Below are 27,820 nucleotides of genomic sequence, written 5' to 3'. Positions count from 1 at the left end.
TATTTCAACAAGAAGAAAAATGAAAAATAATGAGTGCCTCTGTAATATTCGTAATAATTGTAGAGCATATAATCTATATCAACTAATTGATGATCAGCCATAACGAGACTCCTTCACGCCAGCAGCTTCTCTTTCTCACATACAATCCATATCAACTAATCAATGGTCAGTCATAACAAGATGCCTTGACGCCATCAGGTTTTCTTTCTCACAGCATATTATCTAGGAAACATATTTTTTCATACTAGTTCACATCTACTATTTCAAATACATTTCTACAATTGATCATGCACAAATATTTAAATTTTAAAAAGAACACATTTTAACCTATAAAAGTGAATATAAATGCATGAGAATGAAAACTTGTTACATATCTATATAACCTAAGGATAAAAGCTACTGCACACCACATGAAAAATTAATTGAAATTGTGACACGCTTGAACGATTTTCAAGCCAAGCGAGTTTAATAGTCACTACTCATAACCTAATTGTACACCTCATGCTTCCATTTGGCCCTCAAAGAAACAATTTCTTGCCCAAAACAATTATATCATATACTATACAATAAATGTTGGGCTTAAAAGCTATGATTGCGCCAAGTGGCTTCACCAAATTACAACAATATTTTTGATAAAACATTTTTTTAAAAAAAATATGCAACTTACATCTAAGTTTTTGTTGATAGAGATAGCAACTTATTTGTTTTTATCAATTTTTTCAAATAAAGTAATAATAAGTGTTTTAACAAAACATGCAACATGCATTTTAGATAAAATAACAATAAATGTTTTAACAAAACATGCAACATGCATTTTAGATAAAATAACAAAAAATGTTTTAACAAAACATGCATGCATCAAAGTTTCAATTGATAGAGACAACAACTTATTTAATCTTATCAATTTTTTTAAAAAAAATAAATTATATCATACACTATATAATAAAAGTTAGAAGCCATGGTTGTACCATGTAGTTTTACCAAATTATGGTTTTAAAAACTAAACCAGGGGCAAAACTAGATTTGCTTTCGGTTCCCAATTTCTCCAGGTTTTTTACCAATTTTTCCTGGTTTTGACCGATTTTAAGCATTTTTTTTCCTAACCGGACTGGCCTCTGGTTCCCAGTTCAACTAGTCAGACTGGCCAGTCTGGTTTGGTTTTAAAACCTTGCAAATTACAACAATATTTTGGATAAAACAATTTTTTAAATAGAGACAACAACTTATTTGTTCTTTTTTTAGACAAAGTAACAATAAGTGTTTTAACCAAATATGCAACATGTATTTTAAATAAAATAACAATAAGTATTTTAAAAAACATGCAACACGCATTTTAAATAAAATAACCATAAGTATATCAAAATATGCAACATGCATCTAAATTTCACTTAATAGAGATAACAACTAAATTGTTCTTATCAATTTCTTTAAATAAAGTAATAATAAGTATTTTAACAAAACATGCAACATGCATCTAAATTTCAGTTGATAGAAGCTGTAGGGTCCCGATTTGTAGCGCAAGCCCAATGCGTATGGAATCTAGGCCCAATGAGCCCGATACAATAAATTTGTAGAGAGTGGGTCAAAGAACTAAGCCCTAACGATTTGAACAACGGCTAATATAGAATTTGATGTTAATCAAATGCAAACACGATATATTAATATCAATAGACTTTCAGTCCGAGGAGACTATAATTGTATATAGATCACAGCTGAATATAGAGACAATTTGGATTATTACAGTGTTCTCTTTCTTTCTTTTTTCCAATCTCTTCTCCATGAAGAGCCTTCTACCTTATATATCTTCCTTTGAATCATCTTCACCCTCTACTTGTTGGTCATCCGAACCCTCACTTAAGTACCTATCCCATTAGACACCCTCTCTGGTTCCTAGTGAGTTGTGGTAGCCCAGACAATACTATTCAGAGGTCTTCTCCACATAATTGTGGCCAAAAAAGTAACTGCAATGCATTTAATGCGGTGGTGGCAGCTTTCTTTTAGATTTTTTAGGTTTCCTTCCTTCTTGTATGTTCCTGAAATGTGTCTTCATCATTGGAGCTTCTTGGAGGATTATACTAACGAATGGAGTACATATTGTGAACTACTTTCATCATATCCGAGGAGGATTTCCTCCTCGGATTGCCTCCCACTTATTCCTCATCTTTGAGACTTTAGCTGGGGACGTTTAACAATTACTCGCTCCTCCTCGAACTTATCCATGTCCTCGGACAAGGCCCAAGGCCCAATATGCTATTTTGGGCCCTAGTCCCTACAATAGCCTCTCAAAACTCTGATTTTTCCCTCCTATCCGAGGAGAAAAAGTGGGGTTTTGATTTTTAAGAGATAGGATCAACTGATTTTTTGATTTACACGTGTTAGGATCCGATTTTACATGTCTCATAATGGTTACTGATGCTTTGTAATCTACGAGGCGTCATTAATTACTCTAGGCGGCTTTATGTCCCCCACATCCAACAGTGAAATGCCAATCCAATGGCTGACATTTCTTCTAGTATTTTGAGCGAGAGTACTCCCCTCATCTTCTCCTTCTATATAAAGCTTTGAAGGAACCCCTTTTTCCCCTTTTTCTCTCACAAATCTTCAAGAACTTCAGAGAACTCCAATGCCCAGTCTTCACAAAACGCACTAAACTCTTGAGTCTCCACAGTTATTTCCCGTAAGAAGTTTTTCGAAAAACCTCTCAAAGTCTTAGAGATTAACATATGAGTTTCCATAAGTCTTTATTTCTTTATATTACCCTTTTTTCTCTTAACCTTTCTCCTCGGCCTCTCAGTTTATCTAGATGGGTAGGTTCAAGCATTTAGTAGACACCCTGGTCGGTATGGAGGGTTTTAGGGCTAAGTACCGTATCCCACAGGGGGTGGTCTTAGAATATTGTCCCCTGAACCGAGTACTGACTGATAGGGATGTGGGTCAAGTCATCATTCCCATGATTGCTTTTATAGAGGGAGGAATGACGCTTCCCATGGGTAGGATAACTAGAGACTATTTGATTAACCATAGATTGACCCCCTACTAGTGCACCCCTAACCTATTTAGGGTCTTGGGCTACGTAGACGTCCTAAACGAGCAGCTGGGCTTAGGGCTCATGTGGCACGAGGTGGTTTACATGTACGAGTGCCACAAGCTCGCCGGTGCGGGTTACTACCTCAAATCCCAGTCCGAGGATGTTAGGCTGATATCTTGTCTCCCTAAGTCCAATAAGGGTATGAAAGATGACTACTTGATTACCTTAGGGGAATGGAACGACAGTCTTCATTGTCCAACTCAGGCTGGAGATCCAGGTGTGGTACCTTTAGGATCAGTCCCTTTGGAAGGGGACTTTAGCCTTTTTAACTTTACTCTTTCTGCTTGACACTTCATTTTCTTTTGGCGAAAGATATTCTTTTCTAGCGATCTGACCATGATTTTCTTCTCGGATGTTTTTGCAGATAAAAATCACGTTGCTTCAAGACTTAGTCTTACTAACGTTCAGGCTCTCAATTATCTTCTGAGGTCAGAGATTCTTGTTAGCGAGGACGGGCAATTGCGAGCTGCTCACCTAATCTTGGATAACGAGCCTCAATCCCACATCTTCCAGGACGTAGGCCAAGCAATAAGGGTCGGGAGTTCAAGGCTAGCTCAAATCGACGTTTCCAAGCTAGGATTTTTGGCTCAAAGGGATCTTCCTCCAGTTGCCTTGCCAATTCCACAAAACTTTCCACCAGCTGCACAACCGCTTCCACAGAATCTTCCTGAAGCAGCAGCATTTCCTGAAGATGAGATTGCCTCATCTCGTTTATCATTAGAGGAGGAGATAGACAAATTCCATTTTGAAGAAGAAGATAATCCGAGGGCTCCTTTGATCAACATCTCGGACGCCAAGGGTGAGTCGAACAGGAATTCCAGTGTTCGCACTCCTATTCTGGTAATCGCCCGCCCGGATAACTCCTCCGACGAAGAGGAAGATAGCATGGCTTTAAACAAAGGCAATAAGAGTCTGAGGGAGCTCTTGGCTTCTAGGGGCAAGGAGTCAATGTCGAAGGCAGCCCCTAAGTCCCAAGTGTCCTCCAATCTTCCCCCTCCTCCTCCACAGATCTCCACCGATCTCGGCTTGAAGCCTAATCCTGATCTAAAGAAGAAAAGGCCCCTCGAGATGCTTGAAGAAGGCGAGGTGGGTCTTTAGAAGGGGAGGAAGCAGCAGAGGGTGAACCTCGATGCCCAAGATAGGAGATCCCAATCTGTGGAAAGTCGAGAAGAACAGAACAGGGCTGATGTGCGTGTAACACCACGTACATGGAGTCCTCGGCTGGAAGTGGATGGGGCTCCTCTTCCCTGGAATGCCTCGGTTTGGGAGTTTCAAAGGGGTCGAGCCGGATACATAGCTGAAGCCCTGGAGCAACCTCTACTCCTGCCTAAGGATATGGAGGCCTACAGGCGCTTTTCGCAGACTGACCTTTTTATGTCCCTGAAGAGGGATCTTGCTATGGTAAACAACTTATCCATTTATGAATTTAGATGTTAAATTGTATTTTAGCTTTTAACCCATATTATTTTTGTGGTCTTTGGGCAGATTACTCAACAAGTTTTTGTGGCCGAGGAGTGGTACCGTGACTCTCGTAAACAGGCCCATGCTGAGGCCCTCACTCGTGCTGAATTTGAGAAATCATTGGGAGTTGCTAAGCAGGAGCAAATAGATCTGATTGAGAAACTTAAAGTGGCGGACCAAGCTCGCTCGAGTGCTAAGGCTGGCTTGAAAACAGCTGAGAGGCAGGCTGAGGATCAGCGCCAAAAACTGTACATAACTGAGATAGATCTGGCCACACAAAAGCAGTCGGTTATAGATCTTAAGGTTGAGTTGCAGAAGGCTAAGAAAGAAGCTCAACTGGTCAGGGAAGCAGCCGAGGCTGAGAAGAAGGCTGCATATCAGTTTGGTGTGGAGGAAACTCAAGTAAGGCTTGTTGAGGAACTTTCAAAGGTGTGCAGGGACTATTGCAACGTGACACGGGATAAGGCCCTCACTGTTGCATGAGTCCCAGCCGACTCTGTTTAGAGGCTGCCTGAAAATGTTTTCTATCACCTAGAGATCCGTGAGGTCCCAGCTGACTCCTCTCTTCCTGCCCTTGCGCCAGAATCTTCCGAGCAGCCATTGGCCATCCCGGATGCCCTCCCTCTTCCTGCAATTTCAAAGGGATCCAGCCAGGCTGGTGACCAAGGCCAGAGGGTTGAAGGGGAGAAAGGCAAGGGCAAAGATAAGGGGAAAAAGCCCTCTGCCAAGGCCAAAGATGCAGCTAAGGCAAAGGAAGCAAAGGCCGAGACTCAAGAAGCTGATCCTAAGGCCAAGGATGCTCCTACTACTAAGCCAAGCCAAAAAGAAGATCCTCCTGCTGAAGCTTAGCCCCTCGGACTCCTTTTTGTAGTAGTTTAAAAGTTTTTTTTTTTTTTTAAATGACATTATGTCAATGCGTTCAATGTATCTTCTTTATTACTTAATGAGAATGTTCTTCCTTTCATCCTTTATTATTTTACCTCATGTAATTTGATTTTCATTATTTTTTTTTTTTATACATGGCATTGAATTGATGTTACCGTGCCTTTAATTGAAGCCAACAATAATACTTTGCTTAATAATCTGATTAAGTATCAAGAGTAAAGTTGTGAATTGAATCTTAGGTAATGAAGATTGATATTCATGGACTTATATCATATGAAAGAAAATAAAAGAGGCAGACAATTTGTATGTTGCCCATAAATATAAGTTTAAATTTACCTTGAATCCATTTTGGCTTTAGGTTTTGTTTAAACATTTATGTACATGCCTTTGAGTAATTTCACCCCAATATGTGATTCGAGAAACCTGACATATCTTAAGATATTTAAAATTTGAACAGATATCAAAAGTAATTAATTTCCCCTAAGCCTATGGTCTGAGGAGCCATGCAGAACTTAGGTTCTGTTTAATACTTGAATAGAAGTCAAAAGTAATTAATTTCCCTTAAGCCTGTGGTCCAAGAAGCCATGCAGAGTTTTGGTTCTGTTTAATACTTGAATAGATGACAAAAATATTTAATTTCTCCTAAGCATGTGGTCCGATGAGCCATGCAGAACTTAGGTTCTGTTTAATACTTAAATAGATGTCAAAAGTAATTAATTTTCCCTAAGTCTGTGGTCTGAGAAGCCATGCAAAACTTAGGTTTTGTTTAATACTTGAATAGATGTCAAAAGTAATTACTTGAATAGATGTCAAAAATAATTAATTTTCCCTAAGTTTGTGGTCCGAGAAGCTATGCAGAACTTACGTTCTGTTTAATACTTGAATAGCTGTCAAAAGTAATTAATTTTCCCTAAGTTTGTGGTCCAAAGAGCCATGCAAAACTTAGGTTCTGTTTAATACTTGAATAGATGTTAAGAGTAATTAATTTTCCCTAAATTTGAGGTTCGAGGAGCCACGCAGAACTCAGGTTCTGTTTAATACTTGAATAGAGTAATATGGAACACAATGCTTTTACACATCAAGAGAATTTATCTGATAAAAGAGAATTTCATTAATAATAATACATTTTCAAGTTGTTTACATTCCAAGGGCGCGGTATTACACGTTCATCTAAGTCCTCAAGAAGATAGGCCCCTATTCCCGCCACAGAGGTGATGCAATACGGTCCTTCCCAATTGGGTCCTAGTTTTCCCCATGCTGGATTCTTTGTTGTGCCTAGAACTTTCCTCAATACCAAATCACCAGGCACTAGTGGCCTTCACTTTACCTTGGCATCATAACCTTGTTTGAGTTTGTGTTAGTAGTATGCCAATTGAACCATTGCACTTTCTCTTCTTTCTTCGATAAGATCCAAAATCCTTTCTAGCAAGTTATTGTTACTACTTGGATTGAATGAGCTAGTTTTTAGTGTTGGGAAGCCTGTCTCTAAGGGAATAACAGCTTCGGCTCCATAAGTCATTGAAAAGGGGGTTTCTCCTGTTGATTTACGAGGTGTGGTTCAATACGTCTATAAGACATGTGGCAATTCTTCCACCCATTTTCCCTTCGTATCATCTAACCTTTTCTTGAGTCCACTAACTATGACCTTATTAATAGCCTCGGCTTGCCCATTTCCTTGAGGATAAGCTGGAGTAGAATATTTATTCGTAATTCCCAATTCACAACAGTATCTTCTGAAGGACTTATTGTCAAACTGAAAACCATTATTCGAGATGAGGGAATGAGGGACCCCGAATCGGGTAATAATGTTCTTCCAAATAAAGTTTTTAGCATCCACATCTCTGATGTTTGCTAGCGGTTCAGCTTCAACCCATTTAGTAAAATAGTCAGTGCCGGCCAGCAAATACCTCTTGTTCCCTGCTGCTTTGGGGAAAGGGTCGACTATATCTAAGCCCCATTGAGCAAAACGCCAAGGGCTAAACAAGGGATTCAGAACTCCACCTAGCTAATGTATGTTTGGTGCAAATCTCTGACATTGATCACACTTCTTCACATACTTCTATGCTTCTTTCTACATATTTGGCCACTAGTAGCCCTGAGTGATGGCCCTGTGAGATAAAGATCTGCCTCCCGTATGGCTTCCACAAATTCCTTCATGCAACTCCTCAAGGAGTAGCTCTGTTGCTTCGGGATGAACACAGAGTAGATATGGCCCAGAGAAAGAGCGCTTGTATAATTTTTGGTCCTTGGATAGCCAAAAACGAGGTGTTTTTCTCCTTATCTTTTCAGCCTCTGTCTTCTGGCAAGATGTCTTCTCTCAGATATAACACTATAGAATCCATCCAATTGGGCCTCACCCTGATTTGGTGAACATGACCTACTGGTCCCTTGACTTTCGTGGGTTTACATAAGTCTTCTATAAGGATAACCCAAGGTAGGCTTTGTGTCGAGAAGGTTGCCAGCGTGGCTAGAGAATCGGTGTGTGTATTTCCACTCTTGGGGACATGCAAAAGAATGAAGGATTCAAATCCTGACTGCAGATGTCAAACTTGATTTAAATATCCTTGCATCCTATCATCCCTTGCTTCTAGCTCACCCTTCACTTGGCCGACAATCAATCTCGAGTCTAAGAACATCTTTACTGTCTTTCCTCCCATTCTTTGAACCATGGACATTCCCTCCAGCAAGGCTTTGTATTCAGCTTCGTTATTCGTGGCCAAGAAGCCTAATCTTAGTGACTTTTCTATGGTGAGCTTCTCGGGTGAGATTAGAACTAGCCCTACTCCAGAGCCCCTTTGGCTTGCCACACCATCAATGTATACCTTCCAGTCTGAAAGTTCTTGTAGGGATATTGTGTCAACCGATTTTCCATCCATGTTATGCGTTGTTGATAATTCTTCTAACAAGGGTTCAGTGAATTCGGCCACGAGATCTGCCAATACTTGACCCTTGACAGAAGTACGAGGCATGTATTTAATATCAAAAGCCCCTAGAACTGTGCCCCATTTTGCAATCCTCCCTGTGTAATCAACACTTCAAAGTATGGCCTTGAGTGGAAGTTGAGTTAGGACGATGACTATATGCGCTTGGAAATATTGGGGAAGCTTTCTTGTACCATGCACCACTGCCAGGATAGCCTTCTCCAGTGGTAGGTAGCGAATTTCGGCCTCATGCAGTGATTTGCTCACATAATAAACTGACCATTGTACTCTATCATCAACCCGTATCAATACCAGGCTCACAGCGTGGGGGGCCACCACAATATAAGAAAACAAGACTTCGTCTGTCTCAGGGTTGGACATAATAGGTGGCTAGGATAGGTATTCTTTAAGCTGCTGAAATGCCAAAGCACATTCTTCAATCCATTTAAATCCTTTCCATTTATTCATCAATAGGAAGAAAGGTCTACATCTATCTGCGGATCGAGAAATAAACCGATTTAAAGCAGCAGTCATTTCGGTTAGTTTCTAAACTTCTTTTGGATTTCGAGGTGGTTGTAGATCGTTTATCGTCTTAACTTGATCGGGGTTAATTTCAATTCCTCGGTGGGTTACCATGTAGCCCAGGAACGATCCTGATCCCACACCAAAAGAACATTTGGAGGCATTAAGGCGCAACTTGTGTTCTCTCAGTATTTCGAAAATGTTTCTAAGGTCTCCCATATGCTCGGACACCACTTTGCTCTTCACTACCATGTTGTCTATATAGACTTCAATATTCTTGCCTAACTGAGGCTCAAAAATCTTAGTCATCATCCTTTGATAGATGGATCTTGCATTTTTGAAGCCGAAGGGCATTACCTTGTAGTGGTAGTTTCCAGTGGGAGTAACAAAAGCTATCTTTTCCTAGTCCTCTAGTGCTAATGGTATTTGATGGTATCCTTGAAAAGCGTCTAAAAAGCTCATCTGAGGATGGCCTACAGTAGCATCTACCAACTAGTCTATCCAAGGCATAGGAAAGGGATCTTTCAGACAATCCCTGTTTAAATTCGTGAAATCCACACACACTCGCCATTTTCGGTTCTTTTTCTTCACTACCATAGTATTTGCCAGCCATTCAAGATAGAAAACCTCTTTAATAGCCCCCGCCTATTTAAGCTTCGTCACCTCATCTTTAATAGCGTCAGAACGTTCTCTAGATGAGCGCCGAGGACTTCATATTGGGCCTATGCAAGATGGCAACCACCATGCACTGTCTAGCCATGGATTGATTCCCTACAATCTCTTTAACTTGGCCGTTGGATGGATATTTTACCTTCTGGTGGAGGGTAGAGGAAACGGCTTCCAAAGCATAGAGCCAAGGCCTGGCCACAATAGCCGTATAAGGTAAATAAGCATCCACCACAATGAAGTCCACTTTCACCACATCCGAACTGATCTGTATTGGCAGTCTAATCTCACCCCTTGGAGTAACTATCTTCCCCTCGAAACTTACTAATGGGGAATCGTACACTGTCAGGTCCTCGGGTCTCAAATTCAGCCCCTTGTACAGGTCAAGGTACATTATCTCAACAGGGCTTCCCTGATCTACCAACACTCTTTTCACATCATACCCCCCTATTCTGAGTGTGACCACCAAAGCATCGTCATGGGGTTGGATAGTTTCGATTTTATCATTGGCCGAGAAGCCCAAGACTAACGGGGCCTCTATTCTGGCTCTTTTTAGTTCTGAATTACTATTTTCAGTTGATAGCCGAGCCATCGACATTACTTTGGAAGGACAGGAGCCGATTCTACTGGGGGCAGCGAAGATGACATTGATCGTTCCTAGAGGAGGTCTTGAGGAAGAATTTCTTCGTGGATCCAAAATTGTCTGTCCCGCTTGGCCACTAGAATGATGTAGTAGTTGCTTCAACTTCCCTTCTCGGACAAGCTAGTCCAAATGATCCCAAAGATTCCTGCAATCTTCCGTGGTGTGTCCCTAGTCCTGATGATATTGACAATAAAGGTTTTGGTTGTGTTTCAAGGGGTTTCCAGCCATCTTATTTGGCCATTTGAAGAATGGCTCGTTCTTAATCTTCTCTAGAACCTGATGTACCGATTCTCGAAATACTGTATTAACGGTCTGGGTGTTGGTAGACCCTGATTGTCCAGCAAAATCTCTCCGGGGCCAGTTATTATTGAATCAGTCCAACTTGAAATCCCTTTTCTCCTGAGGGATAACCTTAGCTTTTCCTTTACCCAGTTGCTGATCTTCTTCAACCCTTTTATACTTGTCAATACGATCCATAAGTTGGCGCAGACTGGTGACTGGTTTTCCTGTTAAGGACTTCCTTAAACCATGATTGGCTGCGAGTCCACTCTTGAAAGTACTGATGGCAATCTTCAAAGTCCCCCTCTATTTCATTATACATCTCCCAGTACCTGTCCGAGTACGTTTTCAGGGTTTCCCCTTCTCGCATGGACAAAGACAGCAAGGAGTCTAAAGGCTGAGGGACCCTCGTACATGTGATAAAGCGGGAGCCAAACGCCCGAGTGAGCTCATTAAAGGAATTTATAGAACCTGTCTTCAAGCCATCGAACCATCTCATCGCCATGGGTCCTAAACTGGACGGGAACATCTTGCACATCAAGGCTTCGTCTTTAGATTAGACAGCCATTTTCTGACTGAAATGGCTCACATGCTCCACCGGGTCTGTTCACCCATTATAGATAGTGAATGTTGGCTTATGGAAATGCTAAAGAGGAGCTACTCTTTCGATTCTACGTGTGAACGATGACTTGGCAATCTGGTTCAAAACTTTGCTCATCACATCATTTCCCAACCCTCTGTGAATAGGGATTTTGCATCGACATTCACTACGATGCTCTTCTTCATATGAGAAGGATTCGTTCGTTGGGGGGAGTCCTTGATCTACGTCAATAACCGCTATCCTTCTCATCGTCGGAGGAGGAATCAGACGGGGTAAGAGCCCATTTTCGTTGTGCATGGCATAACTTCTTCTTAAGCTGGTCGATTTCCCTTTGCATGTCTTTATTATGTTGTTCTTGAGAAACGTGACTCCCAGCCCGAGAATGGATTTTGCTTGTGTGCGTAACGTGCATGTTGCCCTGATGTAGGACACAATTTACTATTTAATTACTGTAATTTATTATTTTTGGTATTTTTATGTAAAAAAAAAAAAAAGTTATTTTAGGTTTAGGTGATTTATTTCCTTGTTTTTAGGTGCATTTAATGCTTTTTAGGTCAAATTTTATTCCTGATATGGTTAGGTATCAATTAGGAGTTATTTTAGAATATATTTTCTTGTCTGTCAAGTTTTATGGAGCCCTTAAATAGTCCTCTAAGTCTGTAAACGTTTTTCATAAATTATTGAATAAAAATCAGAAAAGGTGAGGCTTTGCTCTTCTTTTGGTTCTTCAAGAACTGTGAACTTATCAGGGATTCTTCCTTGTGGCATTCAAACTTTATACCTTTGGTTCGTGATTCAATTATAATCATTGGGTCAAGGTGTTACTTATACCTTTGGTTCGTGTTTCACTTATAAATGTTGGGTCAGGGTTTTCTATCAAAATTTGAATTTTAGCTTTCTTGGGCAAGTATTCCAATATTTTTGTTGGGTCTCAAATGATGAGAATCACAAAGCATTCAAGGATCCATTGCATGTTCCAGTTGGGCCTATTACTAAAGCAAGATCAAAGAAGCACTTAATGGGCTGATTCAAGAGATTTGGGCTAATTCTAACGCAGGACATTTCAAGCTTGGCCTAAAGGAAGATGAAGGTGTAATAAATTTAATCCAAGCTATTGAGGGCTGATCTGCTTTGATTAGGCGTGATTTATAGCGTGGATTAATGGCTGATTGACTTTCCAGCCCCATATTAGTTAATAGCCATTTTTCCTATTCTAGAACTTATTATTTTAGACCAAATCTACCTTAATTTTAGGCTTTTATTATTTAGAACGTTTTTTAGCTATTTTCCTATTTTGGATATGCTAATTTCAGACCAAATCAACTTTTATTTAGGGTTTTATTATTTACTACGTTTTTCATATTTTCTATTTTTCAGTCATGCCTTATAAGTAGCATGCACTCATTGTAATAGAGAATTATTGAATAAAAAACAGAAAAGGTGAGGCTTTGCTCTCCTTTTGGTTCATCAAGAACTGTGAACTTATCAGGGATTCTTCCTTGTGGCGTTCAAACTTTATACCTTTGGTTCATGATTCAATTATAATCATTGGGTCAAGGTGTTACTTACACCTTTGGTTCGTGTTTCACTTATAAACGTTGGGTCAGGGTTTTTCTATCAAAATCTGAATTTTAGTTTTCTTGGGCAAGTATTCCAATATTTTTGTTGGGTCTCAAAGCGTGTCGATTAAGGTTCGCAACATATTCCAATATTTTTGTTGGGTCTCAAAGCGTGTCTATTGAGGTTCGCATCATGCCCTCTCTATCTTTCCTGCATTCAAGATTGACGAAAGGATTTTCCTGTTGAGATGTCATGGATTTTGCTTTATGTGAGCCTAAATTTTCCAGATTTGACCGTTGTTTTACTACCAGACAAGTTCTCCCCACAGACGGCCCCAATTGTAGGGTCCCGATTTGTAGCGCAAGCCCAATGCGTATGGAATCTCGGCCCAATGAGCCCAATACAATAAATTTGTAGAGAGTAGGTCAAAGAACTAGGCCCTAACGATTTGAACAACGGCTAATATAGAATTTGATGTTAATCAAATGCAAACATGATATATTAATATCAATAGACCTTCAGTCCGAGGAGACTATAATTGTATATAGATCACAGCTGAATATAGAGACAATTTGGATTATTATAGTGTTCTCTTTCTTTCTTTTTTCTGATCTCTTCTCCATGAAGAGCCTTCTACCTTATATATCTTCCTTTGAATCATCTTCACCCTCCACTTGTTGGTCATCCGAACCCTCACTTGAGTACCTGTCCCATCAGACACCCTCTCTGGTTCCTTGTAAGTTGTGGTAGCCCAAACAGTACTGTTTAGAGGTCTTCTCCACATAAATGCGGCTAGAAAAGTAGCTGCAGTGCATTTAATGCGGTGGTGGCAGCTTTCCTTTAGATATTTTTAGGTTTCCTTCCTTCTTGTATGTTCTTGAAACGTGTCTTCATCATTGGAGCTTCTTGGAGGATTATACTAATGGATGGAGTACATATTGTGAACTACTTTCATCATATCCGAGGAGGATTTCCTACTCGGATTGCCTCCCACTTATTCCTCATCTTTGAGAATTTAGCTAGGGACATTTAAAAATTACTCGCTCCTCCTCGAACTTATCCATGTCCTCAGACAAGGCTCAAGGCCCAATATGCTATTTTGGGCCCTAGTCCCTACAGAAGCAACAACCTATTTGTTTTTGTCAATTTCTTTAGATAAAGTAATAATAAATGTTTTAACAAAACATACAACATGCATTTAAGTTTTAGAGATTTAAATCCTACTCCAACTAAGAATCTATTATCTAAATTTCAAAAATTATATATATTCATCAATGGTCTTTCTATAGAATCTCTTGCAACCCACGCTTTTTTTTTTTTTCAAGTTTGAAACTTCATATGTATTTGTATTGGAAGGATATACATGTTGTATAGATTCATAGGAGTTGATAAATTTATATGATACACTCTCTCTATGTTTGGAACAATTTTTTTCCAAATAAACAACTACTCTCATTAATTATTAAATTAATTTTTATTAATTGTTAGGATATATTTCCTCAAATTAAGGGATAAAATTAACAATAGTTTAATTTACGTAAAAAATTGGTATTTAAATTTTAACAAATTTAAATTCTATTCAAACTAAAAAGTTATTATAATTTTTTTAACATCCTTCCCTAGAAAAAAAAAGTAAAAAATAAATAAATTCTAAACTAAAATCCAAAATCCCACACAACTGACAACACCCCACGCTTTTTTTCCCCTGATGTTGCATCTTAAGTTTTATTAATTATTTAAAATTTTCTTTTATTAATTGTTAGGGTATATTTCCTCAAATTAAGGAATAAGATTTAATTATAATTTAATTTAGCTAAAAATTTATCATCCAAGTTTCAAAAATTTAAATCTTACTCCAACTAAAAATCTATTATCAAAATTTCAAAACTTATATATATTAATTCACCAATGGTGTGTCTTTCCATAGAATCCTTCTTGCACCCTACATTTTTTTTTCAAGTTGCAACTTACGCATATTTATTTGTATATGATAGTTTTGATCAAATAAATTCATCTTACTTATTGTTTTTTGTTTCTAAATTTTCGTGTATGGATATTATATTAAAGGAAGTCTACTATAAATAAGAAAAATAAGGGACACCCATTTAAATTCTTGGTTTCTCTTAGGTAAGTTTTTTATTTTTATTTTTAAATTCTCAACTTTTGAACTATTTTGTGTTATAGGTTTTGGTTATTCTATGTATTTAGTTTGTAAGCATTTTGATTTTCTCAATTGATTACCACTATGAAAATTTTGGTTTGAAACATTTCTTTATGTGCTGTAGTGCAATCTAATTCCAAGTTACTTTTACTTATTGATTGTTATGACTTTATCAATGTTTATCTTTCTTTCTTTATTTCATTTTGCTTGTACTTTGTGTTAATTTATTAGTATGCGGAATTCCTCCCATATTTCTTCAAAAATCTAACTAAATTTAATTTAGAATACCTCCTTTATCATTTTAGATCATAGATAATATTTAGCAAAATTAGATTTTTCAGTCCAAATTCCTATGTAAGTCTATATTTTCTTAATTTCTTTTTTATTTTTATTTTTAATTTCAAAATTTTGGATTATTTTTCATGTGTAATGTTAATATATGTGTTCTTAAAGCCTAAAGCACAATATAATTAGAGACATTACTCTATTTTTTTAACTTAGGGTATTAACCATTTAAATCAAATCAACGCTAAAACAGATGATTTAACTATCAAAATAAGACTTAAAAATGAAATTTCTTTTAGGTGTACAAATACAATTGATTTTTTAATCTTAAGTTTAAAATTAATTATTTTAGGATAACTGTTTTATACAAGTATTAGAAAAGATTTAACTGCTTGAGTTCAAATCACTCTTTTCATTAATAAATAAGGAATTATAAAAAAAAAAAAAAAAAAAAAATTTACTGATAATTTTAATTAAAAATATTTTATATAAGCACAAATATACAAAATTATGCACTTTATATATATATATATATATATATATATTGTAGGGGCACGTTTTGCTCCACAGCCCAAGAAATGGATAGACAATGGCCCAATGAGCCCAAAACAATGAATTTGTTAAAGGGTGGGCTTGAGACTGAACGTTCAATGAGTTAGGAAGATATTGGTCACAATAGATTAGTTATTAGTTGAATGAACAAACAGTTTGAACAAAAAAGGCTCTCCTCGGTCAAGTTCGAGGAAGGTATGTTCTTATATATTTCTTAGACTTATACAAAAATTATAGTTATTGGTTACATAATGATGTTTTCTCTGGTTTTTCTCCCTATCCCCTCTGTGAGGAAGTTCATCCCTTTTATACTTTCTTTCTTTCTTTCATCTTAGCCCTCCACGTGTAGATCAGACTACTAATCTTCTTGATACTTGTCCCATCAACACCATCCTGAAGTCTTTGGGGTTAGTTGTAAAGCTGAAAGTTACTATTCAAACATCACTTCCACATTAATACAGCCAGGGAGTTAGATGTAAATCATTCAATGCGGTGGTAACAGCTTTCTTCTCAGATATTTCTCACTTCTCATTTGTCTTATATCTTTCTGACGCTTATCCATCCAAGCACGATTGCCTGTTGCCCAGTACTTGATGGGTAGTTGGACTTTAGGCCTTTGTACTGTTGGCCAAGGTGGCATTGCTCCTCGAACAACATCACCTACTCATCATGTCTTGACCTCTTCCTCAACCCAAAATTTATCTGCCTTCATTTGCACTGGTCTGTCCTCGGGCTATTTGATATCCTCGGGCATGGCCCACGATCGAATATTCTCATCTGGGCCCTTCATCCCTACACACACACACATATATATATAACCAAAGTCTCTGAAGCTCTCATAATTTTCCACATTAGCACAATATTTAAATTTAGGCAAAAATCACATTTTCGTTCCTACATTTTGAGGCAATTCCCACTTTGGCCCCTATATTTTATTTTTACCGCTTTTAGTCCCTATTTAGAAAAACGCCATCCATTTTAGTCTTTTCCGTCGGTGCCCTAACGGCAAAATCCTAGGTGGCAAACAGAACTATTAAAACAATAATAAAAAATTTTTATTTTGGCATTAAAAAATGCCACGTTAGCATCTAAATTAAAAAAAAAAAATTATTTATTAATTTTAACTAAATAAAAAAATCAAAAACAAAATTAAAAACCAAAAATCACATGAATTGAGATCTAAGTGTGTATTGAACAAGAACAACAAGAACACAAACCCAGATCTAAGAACACAAACCCAGAAATTTTAAAAAAAAAAGGGTAAATAAAACCAACAAACAAAACCACATCAGAAATCTGTGATGGTACTCAATATATTGTGGGACACTAACATATTGTGATGGTACTCAATATCTAAAGCAACCTGCAATTCCGATAAACAAAACTACATCAGAAATCTGAAACTTGTTGACGTTCAAAAACATTAACACTAAATTCCATTCCTAAAAGCTCTTCACATTACAAATTTCAAATCAAACGTTTCGTTATCTCAAATCCCAAACAATGAAAACCCAACCTCTCAAATTTTAAGCATATATTCCGTTTCTACTTTCTATATTTTCTCAGCAACCAAACAGAAACCAATAAATAGCTAAAAATCGAAAAAAAGAAAAAACCTAATCGGTGGACTCGCTGTGAGGAACGGCATAAGAGTTGCGAATGTCAACGATGCCATTAGGTAAGATTCGCCTGATGGCGACTTCAGTCCTGGACTCTTAGATCTGCATTCTTTCGATACTGAGCTTCTGCTTGAGGTGTGGGGTCTCTTGACATTTCCACAATCTGCATTTTGATGAATTCGTGTTGTGATAATAGAATGGAATTTGTGAACTTGACTTGGGTGTTAACCCTTTGCAAGTGCTTCCTTGTTTGGGTTCTTTCCAAATGTCAATATAATAGTTTGTTGGTTTTTTTTTTTTTTTTTTAATTTCTAGGTTTGTGTTCTTAAATCTAAGTTTGTGTTCTTGTTGTTCTTGTTCAAGACACACTTAGATTTCAATTCATGTGATTTTTGGTTTTTAATTCTGTTTTTAATTTTTTTTATTTAGTTAAAATTAATAAATTAATTTTTTTTAATTTAGATGCTGACGTGGCATTTTTTAATGCCAAAATAAAATTTTTATTATTATTTTGTAGTTCTGTTTGCCACCTAGGATTTTGCCGTTAGGGCATTGACGGAAAGGACTAAAATGAATGACGTTTTTTTAAATAGGGACTAAAAGTGGTAAAAATAAAATCTAGGGACCAAAGTGAGAATTGCCTAAAAATGTAGGGACGAAAATGTGATTTTCGCCTTAAATTTATTAAAATAAAATTATTTTTATTTAGTTCAAATTTAACAAGGAATAAAACTAGCTCTATCTCTATAACAAGTCTAACTTAAACTCATCATTATCATTTTTTAAAAAGTAAAATTATTTTTGTTTAATCAAAACTTAACAAAGAATAAAACTCTATCTCTTTAACAAGTCTAACTTAAACTCAAACTCAAACGTTGATAACCTATATAAAAACAAAAATTATGATAGGACTCAAAAAAAAAAAAAAAAAACTCACGCTGAAAATAGGACTCAAAAAAAATAAAAGGGACTTATGTTAAAAAAAATAAAATAAAAATAAAAAAACCTAATGTTAGATTAAGAAAAAGAGAGAAAGAGAGAGAGACTCCTGTTAGGACTCTCTCTCCCGTCCTCAAAGTCTTAATAATTACCACCTCAAAACCCTAAACTTAACTTCACTTTAGGATTCAAAAAAATAAATAAATAAAGAGAGAGAGAGAGACTCACATAACAAACAAACAAAAAAAAGTTAGGATTAAGAAAAAAAAGAGAGAAGGACTCCTATTAGGAGTCTCTTTTCCCTCCTCAAAACCTTAGAAATTATCACCTCAAAACCCTAAACTTAACTTCACTTTAGGATATAAAAAAAATAAAAAATTTACAAGCAATTTGATTCAATTTTTCTTCTTTGATTAATGAATTTTATGTCAAATTTGTTTATATTGTTATTATTAATAAAATTTCAATTCAACATATGTGGATATTTGTTTATATTGTTATTAATGAATTTTATCTTTTACGTCGAATTTTTTATTTGCTTTCATATGTGCCTTACATTTTCTTTCTATCTTATTCTTTTGTTATGTTTAGAATTGATTTTCTTTTGAGTATTTGGGTTAATCTCCATATTTACATTGACATTTTTTTCGTGGGTTTGTCTTTTGGGTTGAAATTTCTACTACTTCAACAATTTTGCTGATGTTATCAGAAACTACAACAATGACTGCCCCTCATCTTCGATAGAGTTACAGGGACTACCATTACTCACGGCTAGCCGTGACCTTCCCTCGCTTTTTGCTTGCTTCCAATCCTTACACTTATGCTCTCCCAATGTATCAAGCCCACCTTGAAGTGCTTGAAAAAGAGAGCAATCCAAGAATTCTAGTGAATACTTTTGATGCACTAGAGCCTGAGGCCTTGAAGGCGATTGAAAAGTTTAATTTGGTAGCAGTTGGACCTCTACTTCGATCAGATAAGTCATTTGGAGGAGATGTTTAAGAAGACTACATCGAATGGCTCAACTCTAAGCCTGAATCATTAGTTATTTATGTTTCATTTGGGATCTTAGCAGTCTTAATGAAGCAACAAATGGAGGAAATTGCATGCGGACTGTTGGGTTGTAAGTAATCAATATTAATTGGCTAATGTAAAAGTAAAAAACAAATCTAAAAAAATTAATCAATATTAATAACAAAATAAATAAACAACCATATGCTAATGTAATTGTCATATAGAATGTAACATAAAATCTAAACTTTAATTTGTCTTTTTACACCTAGCTTAATTTACTCAATTGCCCTCGACGATTTTTCATATTTTGAAACCACTGCATAATTTGTTCACACTCAATAATCTTGAATATATCTTTCCTATTTCGTTTTGTTTTAAGATCTTTTTTTTTTAATCATTATTAGGTGGGTCCCATTCCCACATGATTTCCAATTTCCTTATGGCAATAGGATGACGTTGTGTGATTCCTATTTTATTTTGCTATAGAATTTTCTTCTTCTTTTTTTCAAATCATTATTAGGTGGGTCTCCCACATGATTTTCTATAATAGTAGAATCTGCCTTTTGTGCACAACTACGTCTAGTATCTTCTTTTGTCAAGGAGGGCATAATGATATATGTACTATATTAGCAGTGGAAAAAATTTGGAAGTTCAGGGGGCACTCCCCCCGCTTCAAGTAGAACTCTAGTTCTCATCTCAAGGATATCTAGTAATTTGCTACCATTCCAAACCAGTCAATGGATTGAATGCGTGAGGTCCAAATATCTTCCAAGTTGAACTTGGATATCTAAGCCGGTTGGGAATTCAACATGCTATAAAAACTACTCCTAAAACAATTACTAAGTAGTATTGCACTTTGTTGTGCAAATAGCACCCCAGGACTCAAATCAATAACAGTAAATAAGCGGAAATTAAATAACAAGCACACACAAAGAACACAAGAATATACGTGGTTCGGCAAACTGCCTACCTCCACGGAGAGGATGGAGAAATTTCACTATAAAAATAGGGAGATACAATAGTGCACAAGAACACTCTCAAGAAACCCAAATCCCAATACACCCTAACTCTCTCTCACCCACAAGACAAGAAAATACTATTCTTCTTCTTATGTGGCTACTGCTAGGGTTTTAGGAATTACTCTAATTCTCTCTCTGTATTACTGTTCAACACAAACCTAATATATATATATATATATATATATATTATAGGTCGGTTGTACTAGGAATTATATTCCTAGTTGAATTCGGTTTACTTATGACTGACTTTGGGCTGGTGGTAATTCATGCCACACACTCGGCAACAAATCTCCACCTTGGCTTGAATTGATCAAACTACACTAGCAAACTCCTCCATCGCCTCCACCTTAGCCCTTAAGGGCTTACAAGCTACAAACATCAACCAAGTCCAAGTAACTCTTGAACTTATCTGTTGGAATTGACTTTGTCAACATATTAGAGGATTCCCAAGTCTTATTCTTCTGTAGTGATCTCATCTCTTCTATATCCCTGTAAGACAATGGATCTCCACTGCTAGTTATGAGAGCAAAGCTAACCATGTCTTCAAAGCCATATCTCTGTGGTGCTTTGTGAACCCGCTTCTCTCTACCTTTAGCAATTGAATAAGACTCTTCTTGTTGTTGTTGTGGATCAATCTCAACATCACCCTTCTCACTGGGTGAACTATTCTCTTCAAACTCCACCTCAACAGTTAATTTCTCCTGTGGACTATCATCACATGTCTCTGATTCATTCTGTTTTAACATAAAGGCTTCATCAAATATGACATCTCTGCTAGTCACCGTTTTCTATGAGATTGGATCCCAAAGCCTGTAGCCTTTAACACCTTTTTCAAAACCAAGAAATATGCATTTTCTTAACTTCGAATCCAATTTAGAACGCTCTCCACTCTGCACATACACATAAGCTGGACAACCAAAGATTTTTAGACTCGAATAATCAACTGTCTACCTGACCAAACCTCTCCTAGAATCTTGAAATCAATGGCTGATGATGGAGATCTATTAATAATGAAGCTTTCTGTGTTAACTGTCTCTGCCCAAAACACCTTAGGCAACCCTGCATTCAATCTCATGCATCTGGCTCTTTCTGCTAAGGTTCTGTTCATTCTCTCTGCAACCCCATTCTGCTGTGGAGTTCCTTTAACTGAGAAGTGACGAGTAATTCCTTCTAATTCACAAAATCTTATAAATTCTTTATCTCTATACTCTACTCCATTATCTGTTCTAAGGTATTTTATTTTCCTGCCAGTCTGATTCTCAACCTTTGCTTTCCACTTTTTAAATCTGCCAAACACATCAGACTTATGCTTCATAAAATAAATCCATACCTTTCTAGAATAGTCATCAATGAAACTGACGAAGTATTGAGCACCGCTATGAGAAGAAACTGATACTGGTCCCCAAACATCTGAATGAATGTAGTCAAGAACACCCTTACTTGTATGAGAGTCTATCTTGAAACTGACTCTATACTGCTTCCCATACACACAATACTTGCAAAATTCTAGCTTGCATGTCTTCACCCCTTTCAATAAATTTCTCTTGTGCAACTCTAACATACCACGTTCACCAATATGACCAAGTCACATATGCCATAATTTTGTGTCATCAGTGCAGAACTCCACTGGAGTGGTGACTGCAACTCTTCCTACAACTGTGTTCCCAATCAATATGTAAAGTGTGCTTATTTTCTGTCCCTTCATCACCATCAAAGCACCTTTAGTAATCTTCATGATTCCACCCTTTGATGAGTATGAATAGCCCAAATCATCCAATACTCCTAAAGAAATTAAATTCTTTCTAAGATCTGGAACATCTCTGACATTACTAAGAACTTTCACAACTCTATCAAACATCTTGATCTTCACAATACCAATCCCAATAATCGGGCATGTAGCATCATTACCCATTTGGACCATACCACCGTTGTAAGGCTTATACGTGTCAAACCAATCCTTCTTTGGAGTCATATGATATGAGCATGCTAAATCTAAAACCCAAGATTCCAATAGAACATTGTTACCTGATGAGACTGAAAGTAAATCTGCACCAACTTTATTGTCATCTGATATTTCTTCAGCAACACTAGCTGATTATAAAGGCTTTTTTTCCATTCTTCTTCTCCTCTAAATGCTCTTTCAACTCTTTACACTAATTCTTGTAGTGCCCTTTCTTGTGACAATAAAAGTACTCTACATATTTCTTTGCACGTGATTTAGATTGTGATCTATTCCTGTTGGAGTTTCGTCCTCTTGACCTGCTTCTACCCCTATTGCTTGACTCAAACTTTACAATAAGTCCATCAACCTGAGAACCATTACCATCTTACTTCATCTTTATGTGTGACAAGAGAGCACTAGTCACCTCCTCGAGTACTATAGTCTCTTTCCCGTACATCAACGTAGTTACTAGATGATCAAAAGAAGTAGGAAACGATGCTAATAAGAGTAACGCTTTATCTTCATCCTCATAATTCACCCTAAAACTTAACAGTTGGGTGTTTAACATATTAAATGTGTTGAGATGCTCCAACAGATCTGAACCCTCCTTCATATGCAAACTATACAGTTGCTTCTTCACATACAACTTGTTCATCAGATTCTTTTTCATATAAAGACCTTCTAGTTTTTCCCAAACCTCCTTTGCGGTCTTTGCTTCTAGGATGTTGTGAATGACCTCATCACCTAGGTTGAGACGAATAGCGCTAGCTGCTTTCTCATCCATCTCTACCCATTCTACATCCTTCATCGTTTCCGGTTTATTCTCCTTCCCAAGCAAGGCCTAGTGAACTCCTTGTTGAATTAGGAGATCCTTCATTCGACTTTGCCAAAGTGAAAAATTTCCCTTACCACAAAACTTCTCTACACCATACTTTGTGCTTGACATCTTTACTGTATTCAAAGGATTGAATCCTAACCTTGCTCTGATACCACTTGTTGTGCAGATAGTACCCCAAAACTCAAATCAATAATAGTAAATAAGCGGAAATTAAATAACAAGCACACACAAAGAACACAAGAATTTACGTAGTTCGGCAAACTACCTACCTCCATGGAGAGGACGGAGAAATTTCACTATAAAAATAGGGAGATACAATAGTGCACAAGAACACTCTCAAGAAACCCAAATCTCAATACATCCTAACTCTCTATCACCCACAAGACAAAAAAATACAATTCTTCTTCTTATGCGGCTGCTGCTAGAGTTTTAGGAATTACTCTAATTCTCTCTCTGTATTGCCGTTCAACACAAACCTAATATATATATGTATATATTATAGGTCGGTTGTACTAGGAATTATATTCCTAGTTGAATTCGGCTTACTTATGACTGACTTTGGGCTGGTGGCAATTCAAGCCACACACACGGCAACACACTTCAAATAGGAAATCAAGGCTTGCATGCCACTCCAAAGCAATCATGGATTAGAATTAGTTCAAACCACGGACTTCACAGTCCTAGTGGACAACTATCTTAAAGACAAACTTTATTAATTGAGGACAATGAAATTCTACCTACACCGTCCTCTTCTTGTCGGACACCGGAGTTAACCAATACTTCATTAACCAACCATTTTTAAGTAGTAAAATTGAATTAGATTGTAGAAACTTCGAGGAATATTCTTTGGCCAGCTTCCCTTATCATTTCGAACATAATATGGTCCTTCAAATTGTTACCGCAAACGTCAATTTACACAGTACAACTCAATGACTCATGTCAGGTCCCATGTAATCTCCATTTCCAAGAACACAAAACGATCCCCTTTCAAGCTTATTATATTCACAAGTCACAACCCACAACACCTCAACACACGGACCAAAATCCAACAGAATATATCATGGCTCACTTCCTTCTCGTTACATTCCCAGCGCAAGGCCATGTCAACCCTTCCCTCCAATTCGCTAAGCGTCTCATTCACTTGGGAGCGCAGGTCACTTTTGCCATCACCATTAGTACCCACCGTCGCATGATCAAGAGTCCTCCTCCCGACGGCTTGTCGTTTGTCACCTTCTCTGATGGCTACGACGACGGATTTTCCCTGGATGATTCCCAGAACCACTTCGATCAGTTCAAGTGCAATGGCTCCAAAACTCTCACTCACCTTATTGTGTCCAGCGCCAACCAGGGTCGCCCCTTTACTTGCTTAGTCTACACACTGCTTCTACCTTGGGCTGCTGACGTGGCGCGTGAACTTCACCTTCCTTCCACGCTTCTTTGGATTCAACCTGCCATGGTTTTGGACATATATTACTACTACTTCAACGGTTTTGCCGATGTTATCAGAAACGACAAAAATGACTACCCCTCATCTTCGATAACGTTACCGGGACTACCATTACTCACTAGCCGTGACCTTCCATCCTTTTTGCTTGCTTCCAACACTCACACTTCTCCTCTCCCAACATTTCAAGCCCACTTTGAAGCGCTTGAAAAAGAGAACAATCCTAGAGTTCTAGTGAATACCTTTGATGCACTAGAGCCTGAGGCCTTGAAGGCGATTGAAAAGTTTAATTTGGTTGCAGTTGGGCCACTGTTTCGATCAGATAAGTCATTTGGAGGAGATGATTCCAAAGACTACATCGAATGGCTCAACTCTAAGCCTGAATCATCGGTTATTTATGTTTCATTTGGGAGCTTAGCGGTCTTAATGAAGCAACAAATGGAGGAAATTGCACGCGGATTGTTGGGTTGTGGGCGGCCCTTCCTGTGGGTAATAAGAGCTAAGGAAAATGGAGAAGAAGAGAAGTTGAGTTGCAGAGAGGAATTGGAACAAATGGGAATGATAGTGCCATGGTGTTCCCAAGTGGAGGTATTGTCACATCCTTCACTAGGGTGCTTTGTGACACATTGTGGGTGGAATTCAACTTTGGAGAGTTTGGTTTCAGGGGTGCCAATGGTAGCATTTCCACAGTGGTCTGATCAAGGGACGAATGCGAAGCTAATTGAAGATGTATGGAAGACAGGAGTGAGGATGATAGTGAATAAGGATGGGATTGCTGAAGGTGATGAGATTAAGAGATGCTTGGAATTAGTTGTGGGAGATGGAGAGAGAGGAGAAGCAATTAGAAGGAATGCCAAGAAATGGAAGGAGTTGGCGATGGAGGCTGCCAACGAAGGTGGTTCTTCCTATAACAACCTCAAAGCTTTTGTGGATGAGATTGGTGAAGGTAATGTCGTTGTTGAAAGAGTGTAGGTCTGCTGTTGAAATAAAAGAAGTGTTTGTTTTTATGTCCACTTTCATATATTAATATATGTACATCTTTATATAAATTGTGAATATAGATATAAAATAGTGGAGATAAACGATTGTATATTGATTAATTTATGTTTTTCCCCTTTTGTCTTACCTTTTCTTTCTTTATTTGTTACTAGATTGGATAGTCTACACCTTTTCTAATGTTTTATTGTGCCATGGTGTTCCCAAAAACAAAAAGAAAACAACAATAGAGAGCTGCAATAAAACGTGTTCACAAAAACAAAAGAAATCAACAATAGAGAGCTGCAATAAAACATTAGAAAATGTGTAGACTATCCAGTGCCACAAATTTAAAAGAAGGAAAATGAATATTAAGAATAACTTTATTATAAACTCAAGACTCACTTACTCATAAGGAGAGGTTAAGATTTGAGCAAGAGTTCATTCCAAATTTATTATAATATTTTCAATACAGTATTGAAAATATCTGTATGTACCAAGAACAACAACGCTCCACAGCTAGCCATCAAGACAGAAATCCTTGCGCACAAATATCTGCCAGTATATATAGATGACCATCCACCATTTTGATCACATGATCTAAGAATGAAACATTGTACACCATTTTTTTTTCCTCCTTCGCTTTTCAACATGCAAGAAATGGTTTGCAAATGTGAGTTTGTATAGGCTTAAGCCAAGATGGGAATATTTATGACTCACGACTCATTAATATAATTTTTTTGGCCGATAATCTTGATGTGGCGGTTGGATCCTGGTTGTTAAAATTTTCAATATAATCCTGTTCATTTGAATTTATATACCTAATTCATTGTGAAGTCTATAATCCTATAGAAGAACGTAATATATAATAAAAATTCAATGGCAAACCAAAAAATCCAAAAAATACCCATCAATAAATTCAGACTTCAAATTTGTTGCACCTCCATAGCTCATATGAGAAGAAGGCTGGGTTTGTAATTGGCTTTTGGGGTTCGTTAATGGTGGGTTTTGTGAGGAGTTTTGACTGAAGGAAGACTTAGGCAGTTAGGCGCAGTTGGATTTGTACTTATGTATAGTCACGGAACTTGGCAAAAACACAATACTGATCAACTTTAGATTTTTGCTGTATTCATGGGATGATGCCCAAGTCTGTTGACACTAGGATTGTAGAGCCTAAGATTGCAAGAAATAGTTCTTGACAACAATAATTAGACTAATTGAGTTCTAGTATTTTCAAAACAGATACTAAAATTTAAAAGAACAAAGGTAGGAAAAATTAAAATTAAACAACAGAGATGATTCTTGACAGAAGTTTCTATGGTGGTGGTAATGTTTGTTTTCAATTTTTACAAAACTCTCACTTTTTTATCTTGTTTTCTCTTAATCTTTTGTGTTTTTTATCCAGATAACATACTAAAAACAGTAAGACACAAATATTGAATGTGTTCTTAAATTCAATTAAAGCAATTAGTACCAACAATTACCTTTTTCACATCCATTGATTCTAAATCCTTAAAGCCAAATGCAGCCTAAACTTAATTCACATCCATTTTCTTTGTTGCGCCTAGAGGTGCTACATTGGGAAATTTTATTTCTTTCTAAGCTAGAGTACATTAGAAAGTTGTCGGTCTTCTCAACTGGTAGTGGGACCATGTGAGAGCTGCTGATGAAACGGTTAGCTCGGTTATATAATGGAGATGATCCAACATATTGGGCTATGATATCCAAGTGAAGACATTAAAATTTGGAGTTGCAGCAAGAACTTTTTTTTTTTTTTTGCTTAGTTGCAATATGGAGTTAAATGCATACGTCGTCATGTTTATATATGATGAAGGCTGGACAAGGAAACTAATGCAACCACAAGAGCTGGTTGGAAGTGATGAGATTTGCAATCTTCTGTTTGAAGGTCTTGTTTAATTAAGGAAAGGATTATCAGCCCATTGGGTAAACTTTTGTAATTTACCTTGGGCAAGCCAGAATAGAATTTAAGGCTATAACTTTGAGGTGCCTTAGATCTCTCAATTTCACAATTTAATTTATCAGCATCATAGGGGCTAATTGGTCCTTTATTAAACTCTTTTACCAAATCAAGGACGGGTTCTACATTTGGATTGTGAAGCATGAAATTGGTGCATTCACATTGCCCCTAATTAGCCTCATTGATACGTTGCTAAGTTCTGCAACTGAGAATTCCATATACGACAGAAATTGACCAAAGAATAATAGTGCTCATTTTTTTTAGTTTAGAATACTTGATTGATAAACTTCAGGAATTAATAGTATATTTCAACAAAAAGAAAAATGAAAAATAATGAGTGCCTCTGTAATATTCGTAATAATTGTAGAGCATATAATCTATATCAACTAATTGATGATCAGCCATAACGAGACTCCTTGACGCCACCAGCT

At 37.1% G+C, this 27,820-nt stretch overlaps 4 protein-coding genes across 4 annotated transcripts in view; 2 read left to right on the top strand and 2 right to left on the bottom strand.

Moving 5' to 3' along the window:
* Window positions 1-27,820, top strand: part of LOC126689127 (phloretin 4'-O-glucosyltransferase-like) — a 78,585-nt gene that overhangs the window by 24,584 nt on the left and 26,181 nt on the right. The window lies entirely within an intron of this gene.
* On the bottom strand, window positions 9,569-10,141 carry LOC126690289 (uncharacterized). Its single transcript, XM_050385402.1, has one exon. It carries the CDS (start codon window positions 10,139-10,141, stop codon window positions 9,569-9,571), a length of 573 nt encoding a protein of 190 aa, XP_050241359.1.
* LOC126690288 (uncharacterized) lies at window positions 20,575-22,184 on the bottom strand. Its single transcript, XM_050385401.1, has 5 exons — window positions 21,921-22,184; window positions 21,776-21,862; window positions 21,543-21,622; window positions 21,174-21,498; window positions 20,575-20,946 (listed from the first exon to the last, which is right to left on the bottom strand). The coding sequence occupies exons 1-5, from the start codon at window positions 22,182-22,184 to the stop codon at window positions 20,575-20,577; spliced, it is 1,128 nt and encodes a 375-aa protein (XP_050241358.1).
* Window positions 23,897-25,561, top strand: LOC126689133 (phloretin 4'-O-glucosyltransferase-like). Its single transcript, XM_050384188.1, has one exon. It carries the CDS (start codon window positions 24,053-24,055, stop codon window positions 25,406-25,408), a length of 1,356 nt encoding a protein of 451 aa, XP_050240145.1. The 5' UTR covers window positions 23,897-24,052; the 3' UTR covers window positions 25,409-25,561.

This window comes from Quercus robur, chromosome 6 (assembly GCF_932294415.1).
Source record: "Quercus robur chromosome 6, dhQueRobu3.1, whole genome shotgun sequence".
NCBI classification, from domain to species: Eukaryota; Viridiplantae; Streptophyta; class Magnoliopsida; order Fagales; family Fagaceae; genus Quercus; species Quercus robur.
Note: the sequence above shows the minus strand (reverse complement) of the source record. Positions and strands in the feature narration are given on the sequence as shown.